Source organism: Micropterus dolomieu, linkage group LG11 (assembly GCF_021292245.1).
Source record: "Micropterus dolomieu isolate WLL.071019.BEF.003 ecotype Adirondacks linkage group LG11, ASM2129224v1, whole genome shotgun sequence".
Lineage (NCBI taxonomy): Eukaryota > Metazoa > Chordata > Actinopteri > Centrarchiformes > Centrarchidae > Micropterus > Micropterus dolomieu.
The window spans coordinates 13187491-13197353 of NC_060160.1; the positions used below are offsets into that span (position 1 = coordinate 13187491).

General features: G+C 43.3%; 1 protein-coding gene across 10 annotated transcripts in view; it reads left to right on the plus strand.

Annotated features, from left to right (window-relative positions):
* The window catches only part of qkia (QKI, KH domain containing, RNA binding a), an 80532-nt gene that overhangs the window by 62912 nt on the left and 7757 nt on the right, over window positions 1-9863 (plus strand). For 6 of the 10 annotated variants that reach the window (XR_006827197.1, XM_046063156.1, XM_046063154.1 and 3 more), the window contains exon 5: window positions 8568-8676. Coding sequence is in view for 9 of the 10 variants with exons in the window: in XM_046063156.1 (XP_045919112.1) it covers window positions 8568-8676 (109 nt within the window). In the remaining variant the exon portion in view is untranslated. The remainder of the gene's footprint in view (window positions 1-8567; window positions 8677-9863) is intronic. The other 4 variants (XM_046063159.1, XM_046063158.1, XM_046063155.1 and 1 more) reach the window with 1 other exon arrangement.

Here is a 9863-nt window from a genome sequence, read left to right on the forward strand (position 1 = left end):
GAATTCTTCCTTCCCTTACTTCTCCTTGAAACATCATCCTGCTGCTAATCCATCTCTTTCATTTCTCCACTCTAAGGGGAATTAGTCCTGTTCCTTCTTTTGTCTCATTCATTTTGAGTTTTAAGTCAGCCAAGATCCCCTGTGAAGGTGCATTCTATGTACACAGGCCCTCTGCACCACTTACAATATTGCCTTACCCACTACGGCCCTTTTAAAAAATAATAATAATAATTTCATTCACACATGCGCTTTGATCCCCAACCACCCAGGTCTCTCACATCATTGTAAAATAGCTTCCTTCCTAATCTACCTGGTTGTGCTAGGCTCCTCAAGGGGGGTTTTCAAGTGTCCTAATACAGTGCGCAGGAAGAGGAGTCTAGTAACAAGGCAGGCTGAGAGGTCTGGGCTGTTTTTAATCTGCCCTGGTCCTCCAGTGGCAAGGAGAAGGACCCTGCAAGCCCCCAGCCAATCTCTCTTCTTCTCTTTGAAGGTCTCCTTAATCCCCTTACAGAGAGGCAAGTAAATGCAGATGTGTACATATGTGTGTGGATGTTGTCATATGTGCCTATGTGGGTCGAATGTAGGGGATAGGTCTCGGTTCGGACCCTGAGTCTCCAAAGGTGTAATGCTGATTAAGACGTTTGCAATTTGTCGCGCGCACACACACACACACACACACACACACACACACTCACACTCACACTCACTCTGTCCACCCGCAGTATTTTCTGAACTTTCCCAGGGGCCTACCAGGGCCAAGTTTCAACATCTGCAAAGTGGGAACACACACACACGCACACAATGCTTTGATCTCTGCCTCTCCAGCGACAGTGTGTCCCAGTGTTTAGGCAGGAAAATAGGATTGTGTAGAGCTCAGCGTTTAGAGAGCCCAAAGGCCGCCCGTCAAATTCGGCTCCTACAGTCTGTGATGCCTCGCTTTGCCAGCCGTTGCTCAAGTCATTTCAAACTCCATTCACTCAGTCCCACCAGCCAACTATGGACTGATGGCTTTCTTTGCCCCCACCCTGCAGTCCCCTTTGTTTCTCTGTCTCTTTCACACTGTTGTTGTTGTTTGTTCGCGGTGATGTTTGCAATACTTCACTTGCTGTCTATTGCACTGACTGGTTTTCCCATGGTGGGACTTGGGTTGTGTTCAGTGGGGCAAAGCAAAACTAAACCCAAAACATATCTTTTTTTTTTTTTCTGTTCAAAAAGCTCAGTTGAAATGTTTTTCCAGTGTGTGTTTTTTTTTTTTTTTTTTTTTTTTTTTTTCTTGGCAGAGAAGACGCACAACATCTGTAACCCTATCATCCTTTTCAGCAATATATTGTAGCGGCTTTGCACAGAACTGACTTGACTCTGCAAGCCAGTCGGTGAACCAAATCCACCAAGACCACTTTGCAATGTGGCAACATATTTATGCAGTGTAGAGGAAGACTCAGTTCTGTATGAATGAGTTGACCTGACTGAACACCCAGATCTGTCCCATAATGAGCCTTGTATGCTTACATTGTTGATGTGAGTAATTAGAGGAAGTATGGAAGATTTTAGAAGGCTTGTTGAACTGAGCAAGAGCCAAGGATGCCAGGAAGGTGTCTTTTAAAAACATGTAGTTAAAAAACAGTGTTACAGGGCTAACTGCAAATGTCCAGGTAGATCTATCCAAAGGCTTCCAAGAAGGCCTTGGTGATCAGTTCCAAGTGAGGATCTCTGAATGATGCAAATCCCCTAGTAGTATTTAAAGCTCCCAAATCATCCCTGGCCAAATCCCTTCAAGATATTCCCTGCTCGATTGGATGGCATTAAAGGATCGCAGCGACAGAACAATACACCGTCTGGCGGCCTGGTGGAATGAGAGATTAAAGGAAGGGAAGAAAGGGAATGTGGAAGGAGAAATAGAATAGAAATGGTTGAATAAAGTAGAAATTGAGGGTGAAAAATGGGAATGTGGGCTGGGAGGACAGTGGAAACAAAGGGAATTTTATTGTTAGGCAGGGAACAGATGATGGTGAGAGAAAGCGGGACAGGAGAAACAGATAGCTGTTTGTTGGTTTGTAGAACATGGTAGGACTGAATGATCCTTCTTGCTCTTAGCCTGTAATATCATCTGTTTGTTAAAGCTGATGAAGGCCAACAAGCTTTAATAATATATCTAAATCTTGTTGTTAAATCTGTGTATATATTTTTCTATGTTATTTATATGAAGTTTAATCCGCCTCTTAATGCTGTTATGTTACATGGAATAAGACCCTAGTTTCTCAGGATAAACAACTCAGAATTTCCCCACGCAGCATTTCCCCTTGTACTATTGGAAATGCTTTTGATGGGGGATAAAAGATTTTTTTTTTTTTTTAAATCACATTTCCTTCCCTTCTCTCCTTTTCCTCTCCTTTTTCCTGTCAGTGGCACTGAGTCTGTGTGTGCGTGTGTCAGTTGATATGGATGGGGCTGGCTCAGAGCATCAAGGCTGCCCACTTCAGTCTTCTCCGGCACAATAAAAGGCTGTTATAAGCTCCATAAAGGTGACTGTGAGACTGTGTTGGCCACCCGCACTTACTTTGCATGTTATAGGTAACCCCAGAGAAGGGAGTAAACTAGCCTCTACCAATTAAATGAATACTTCTCTGCAACATATAGTGACACGCTGAGCACCCACTAACGCTACATCACACAGGCCTTTTGCTCTGACACACTGGCACTCATGAGCTTTGTTATGATGCAGAAAGTGAAGTATTAACAGTGGAGTTAGTTCCTGACTTTGTAATGTGCCACTTTCAACTGTACCTCAGTAAGCTGTGTGATTGACAGTAATGGGGCGGAGCAGCAGAGATGTTTTTGTAATAATCTGACTGGAGTCAGGTTCACTTCTATGCTAATGAGCTAGTGTGTTGGTGGTTTAGCATGACTAATGGCGCTCATCGCTAACAGAGCTGTCTGGGAGTGAGGAAGGGAGTAAAGGAGAAATAAAGAGGCTTTACGGGAGCGTTGTGAAAGTAGAAGACAGTCAGAGAGGAGAGTTGCAGGAGATTGCGCTGTTAGTCTTTGGGGAAAAGGAAAATACAGTTGAGGCCTGATTCCTTTGGCAGATATGTTAGCAAAAGCAGAGGAGCAAGGCAGAGGAAAGGAAATTGTCTTTGAAAATGCAGCTGTGAATTTGAGAAAGGACATGCTGCACTTACTCCAGCACACTCTTTATAGGTGCTTTTTTATGAAAGAGGAAAAGGGTTATTTGTGCTTGTGTAGCGTTTCATACATGTTTTCCTGTAGTTGTACTGAAAAGTGAAAAGGGTTTAATGTGTTTTCATGTGATGTAAGTATTTTGAATTTTCTTTTTTGTACTTGAATAATGCATGTTTTTCCATGGAAAAAGTTGTGTGTGGCGCATGTGTTTTTATTTTTGCGCTTGATTTATAGTCTTGTCTGAAAACATGGGAATCAGGTTTCCTGCAAATGCGTTTTCATTTCTTACCCCAATTCAGCTTCCAAATTTGCTTTAGTTGACTAGAATTGATTAAACTTTCTTGTCGCTTATTTATTTAGTGTGGAGATGTGTTGAAGCTTGCTACAAGTACTTATTCCTTTCTCCTCTCTAACCGTCCGCTTCTGGAGAGTGTGGAATTGTTGATAAGTCGTCTTGGCAGCGTGGCGAGAGTAATCATTTTCCTCCAGATGTTAGAGTTTGGGAAGGAACCAAAAGGGAGGTGAGAAAGGGAGGGGAACGCAAGAAAAACCAGCTGCCGCCACTACCAGTTCCACCCCCTCTACATGAAGTCATCTACCCCTCCCTCCCCGAGGCTCCCAATACCTCCTCCACTCCACTCTGCTGCCCCCCACCCTCTCATTCTCAGTTCTACACATTCTGCCTCTCTCTGTATCCCAGGAGGGAGTCAGGGCAGGCTGTGTTTACTGCTGAGGTAATTGGAGTAGTTTGGAAAGAGCCTGACCCTGGCCCTGCTAAGGCCTAAGATATGTGTGTGTGGTTGTCTGTGTACAATCATGTGTGCATATACGCCTGTTTGTGATCACAGGCAGTGAGGCCAGGGAAGGAAAGCAGGCCTTAGCCAGTGTCAACCCACTGGGGAACAGACAAATTGGTTTTCACTATGCTGTCTGTCTTTTCTTGTCTCATATTCTCCAGCCATCCCTTTCTTCTTCCTGCATATCTCGCGCCATCTCTCCACCGACTCAAAGACAATCGTTCACGCTTTCTCTTGTACTTGCTCTGCAGCAGCTTTTCTCTTCCTGGTACTCTTTTGTTCTCTCTCTCTCTCGCTCCCCCCCCCCAACTGCTCATCATTTCATCTCGCTGAGCTGCATAGATGGTGACTCGTGCCAGATATGAGCAAAAACTCCCCCTCAGTTGCAGCCATATACACAAGCAAATTCATCCAACCAAATCCAGGCGCCTGTTGTGTTTATCTGTAGGTGAGATGGATAGGAAAGGGCCTGAAGTCGGGGTTTCAGGGGGGAGAGTGAGAGAGCAGCCCTGTAAACACTCTGAGAAAGCTGCTCATATATTGCTTATTGTCGTCCACACGCACATATAATATTGAACAAAAGCTCTTTTGTCTGTAACAAATGGCATTAGCTACAGTTTGTATTCATCAACATTGGAGCAAACACTTTGATCAGGAGGCAGGCACAAAAGAGTGAAGCATGGCAGTGATTTAGCATGCATCTAGTAACCTCATCGGAGGGTTGTCAGGTAGTGGCAGTGGGACACGGCTCACCTACTTTAGCTCATCGCACTCTTTCCTCCCTCCTCCTCTTCCCTCCTTCCCTCATCCCTCTGTCTTGCTCCTCCCTGATAGCTTTTACCGCTCTGCTGATTTCACAAATAGGCCTCATTGATTGAATCTGATTCTTGTGGATAGAGCAGCTTTATTGAGTGGCTTTTTTGCTGATGGACAGGAGTGTGGTGTGTGTGTGTTAAGCGCATGCATGCTTGCATGTTAGGGATGATAAAGGAAAACTTCCTTTCCTCATCCCCCTTATTCTGTAATCCAGCAGCTATTCCCCCCTCAGGAATTCCAGCAGCCAGATCATTACAGAGACACATGCAACATGCTCACACACACACAGTCCTGGTGACGGCTCGTCTGAGTAAATGTTTTATTATGGGTGGTGCATGCTGACTGAGGAGTCTGTTAATTGTGGCGACACCTTGAGCAAGGCAACATTAAAGTGTTAACTGCTCTCCCTGGCGCTGTTCATCAGACATTCATCTAAGCAGTGCTTCTGTGGCAGGAAGTTGGCCCAGTGCACCCAAGGCACCACGATTTAAGTCGATCCAACGCCACTCCAGCTGTGTCACCACCATTATCTTTTGGTTTTGCAGCTCCTGTCTGCAGCCATTTTGGATCTGCCGTCTTTATTGTTGTGTAGCTCAAACCAGCCAACATTTCCCAAACACCCACAGAGTACTACGGAGAACAAAAACAGATAGTAGTAGAGAGTAGACAGTAGACAGTAGAGAAATGTTGCAGCAGGGAATTTGTATTTTGATGGGGGAAAATTAGCTTGTTTCAGATGTAAAACAGAAATGATCTGTCGGGGTTTGGGGGCTTTAGCTAACAAACTGTGTTAGTGAGAAGATGGAGCTATATCAGCAGCAGTCCTCTGGGGATACACACATTTCACACACAGCAGCGCACACCTCATCCTAGCAGCAGCATCTGCGCTCTTCCCCTCGCTCTGCCCTCTATTTTGTCTCTCTCCTCTCTACAGGCAGTCTGCCACCTATGCGGTTGGATGGATGGTGGCACCCTCTTGCCCCGTGCTCGTTTAACCCCCACAACCCTGCAGATCCATCATCATACGACACACAAACACAAACAGCCCAGACACTCCATATCCCAGCATGTAATTGTCCTGAGCAACAGCAGCATGCTGCCAAGCAGCATGTACTGTTTCGTACATACAATCACATCTTGTGAGAGACCCAACAACTCTATTCTCTAATCTCATTATTTTGTCTGAAATGTAAAAGGTTAGTCTCGTCACAAAGTATTTAAGTGTAGCCACAAAGGCACCAACAATCTGTGGTTCTCTGCGCTTGATTTGAGAGAAAAGACTAAGTAGGCATTTAAATTATTGTTGGGAGACAGCAGACCTGTGTGTTGGGGAAAGCTTGCGACAAATATGGTTTCAGTAGAGTGGGTAGTGTTTATACAGCTCTCCATACAGTGACAATAAAGGAAGGCAAAGAGAAGTGTTTGCCTTTTAACATTGTCACAAATATCTTGTATTTTGAAAGTATACAGAACCACATGCAATACCCTACTTGATTTGCATCTGGTGAAGTTATGTTCTTATTTTGTACAGGCCTTTTTCTCTTTCATTCATCTCATTTCTGTATTTTGTCAGCTTGGCCCTCTTCCAAAGAACCACTGACACAGCTTATGGGGAGACGGACAAAAAAAGGAAAAAACAGCTGTTTTGATTCGTGATAGTCATTAGCAAAGCAGACTTGTGTTTTACCTTTATTTTTTTTTTATTTTTTTTTTTTATTTTGTACAAGGTTGTATAGGTCAAGATCTGATTTAATTTGTGATGTAAATAAGTAAAGAGCAACACAGGGAGAGGTAACGGCACTCTTTTAGGGGTGATGGGCAGCTATTTCAGGGCTTGTTCATTCATGTGTACAAGTGTTTGCTTAGAGATTGCAGCATCTAATTAGTAGTGATTTTGGCTCTCCATTGAGGAGGGTATACCTGCCCATATTAGCCATGCCTGCCATTGACCTGGGTCATGTTCAATTAGCCTAGCCTGGTTATCATGTTGTTACTGCATGTCAAATGGCTCTTTTTCCTAAACTCCAAGGCTTTTAGTGAGGGAACAAAATAGGGCTGGGCAATAAAGAGCAACTTAGGTGTTTGTGTGTATGTTTGTAGCAAAATTCTAGAAAAATAAATGCACAGTTTTTACTTCATGTGTTAAGTTTGGATAACTGCTTGTGGGTTGGTTTGATATAAAATATAGGTTCACATTTGTACATTACCATGCTATTTTGAACAGAATTTATTAATAATTAGATGGTAATTGGTTAAATCCATTTGTTGAGTATTATCATTTTGATATCAGGCTGCAATAAAATTGTGCATAGGACTGACTAGTGTTTGCTTTACTAGCCTTTTGTTTGTCTTTGTAGGGAAAAGTGTTGTAGCTTGGAAAAATGTCAGCGTCATTTTTGACTTCCCCATTAAAAGAAAAGCGAGACAGAGCACAGTGGAGGTAGCGAAGGAGAGAATGCAGTAGAGAGAATTTCCTTGCTTCGTTAATTGGCATCTCTGTGGTACACTAAACATTGCGCGCGCACACACAGCTGAATACTGTGACTGCTCTGAAGCCACTGCCTTATATTTAGTCAAGGGAGACCAGCCTCTGTCACTTTCTCTTTTGCTTAACCTCGCTCTTTCTCTTCCTCTCTCTGTGGCTGTGCTGAAGAGGAGTCTCAGGGGAGGGCTTAACTCTGAGCCCTCATTCTTTTTTCCTTATTTCTCTCTCCTCTTGTACGTCTCTCTTTCCTCATTGTCCTCCAACTAGAGCGGCAGACTGTTGTTAAACTTAGTCCAAGAGTCAGACTCTGCGCAGAGGTAGGATAGAGAAACGGAGGAGGTTCTATATCAGCCTTCTTGGTTTTATTACTGCGACCACTAATAGGCTGGCCTGTCTTATTCTGTGTGCACATGATGCGTTTACATGCAGAATTCTTTGAGCCAACTTCCTTTGTGTTTGTGAGTTGAAATGATGAGTGAGCAAACATCACAATAGTACGTTTTAGCAGCAAAGGGCATGAAATCAATAGCTCACTTAAGGTGGAAGGAGGTCAGCAAAGCTTCACATCTTTGTCTTTGCACCCTTCAGTTTGGAGAGTAATTCACATAAGGCCCCACTTAAATTATGATGTACAACCTGGAAAATCACAGGGGCTTTTGTGTTGTCACGGTTATTGAGTGTTCGGTAGCTTCCAGGGAAATGGAGTTTGGGGGGGGGGGTGGTTGCAGAAAAGAAAGGGGGAGGAATGGATGGGTGCGAGTGGGGGGAGGGGTGCTATCTTAATTGCTTTCCGTGAATAATTTCAGTCCCCTAATTTGGCGATAATGACAGTGGCTGCGGCTTTTGTATTTATTTATCCAAACATTAATTGACAGGACTGACATTAGCCAGGGCGGTTATTGCACATTTGATTGTGCACAAGGGAGCAAAGAAAATTACAGTAATTATCATTCTGATATGGATTATGCATATGTATTCCCACACTTAATGTCTCTGTCAGCATTTTAGTAACAACAAGGCACTCTGCCATGACAACAGCACTTTAGCTTATCTCCATCTCTGTTTGCCTAAACCCAGTCCAACCGGTGCTTGTGGAGAACAGATGACATGTAGTGTCTAAATGATTTAGCTGCCCTACTGTAGCTTTTTAACAACACCCGGGCATGTAGTTAGGTGAAATGGTCGTCATGTGGATTGTTTCAATTGGCCTGTAAAGGGGCCTCAGCTTGTGTGGAATTAGTGTGCGGCGTGTTATTGGGAATGGGCATTAACGTCTCTGTTTTTCACAGGCGGAGGGAGAAGACAATTTGAAGAAGATGCAGCTGATGGAGCTAGCTATTCTCAATGGGACATACAGAGACAACAACATCAAAACACGTGAGTGTTATCACCTATCAAGTGAGCTGCCACAAACACACACACACATATCCACAGTTTAGTTTTGCTGTATTTCTCATTAACTAATACTGTTTTCCTTCAATAAAGTAATGTGTAGTCAGACCTCCTGTGTACACATTATCATATTATGTTTGACCCACTATCAGACATCTCTCTCAAGCTCTCCAAACAATTCATGTTTACCTACCCAACCACGAGTAGGAATACTTCCATTCTGTTCTACTTTGTATATCTTTCTTCTTCATCCATTCCTTCACCCACCCCCCACCCCCAATCCAGATGTGATCGCTCTGTATCACTTGCTTTTGGCGACTCTAAACTTTCAGCATATTTTTGTATTCCACTTGCTCAACTCTGCATGTCGGTCACTAGCTCACACGTCTACAGTGTTTGCTCCCAAATCACCAAATGGCATTTCTGAATGCATAATCACATATATGATTTGGATAGTTAATCATATTTAGCCCAAAAAATGTAGCTTATATATACATATATAATACATGTGCATTTTACTCTCTGGACCCATGGTTATGTTTTTAATTAAAATGTAATTTAGACATGACCATAAACTGGGTTCTTCTATATACTTGGGCTGAAATTTATGAAATGAAATGTGATTAATTTCACTGTGTAATTTTCCTTATTTAACCTCTGCTCAAATGGTAGCCAACTGGCCCACCGCCTAACCATAGTTACCATACCGCTTGATTCAGTTGACATGCCTTTGGGGAAGCTTGTGTGGCACAGCTCATAGCACATGCTGATGCAGAACCATATAAAAATGATTTTGTCTATTCATTTGTACATTATCCAACCTAAATGGACTGCTGACAGTGTGGAGGGTCATAATTTTTTTAAGTTGCTAACCACTTAAGGGGAGCAAACCTGCCCTTCATTGAGTGTCTCTCCTCCACATATAGTGAACAGCTCCATTTCTGTTGCCGTGTGTGTTGTATACCTCACCTGTGCCATTTCCAGTAGATGAATGTGTAGCTGCTGTGGTGATTTGTACGCTTTGAATGCATTGGGGTGACAGCAGCATTCTGTGCTTCTTGTGTTTTGGTGTGAGGGGTTATTTTTTGTTTTGTTTGGCTATGTTGACTTTTCCTTTGCAACAGATTGTGCCTTTTGTGGTTCACCACCATTGATCATTGCATGGACTAATTTTCCCTTTTGCCCCCCCCCCC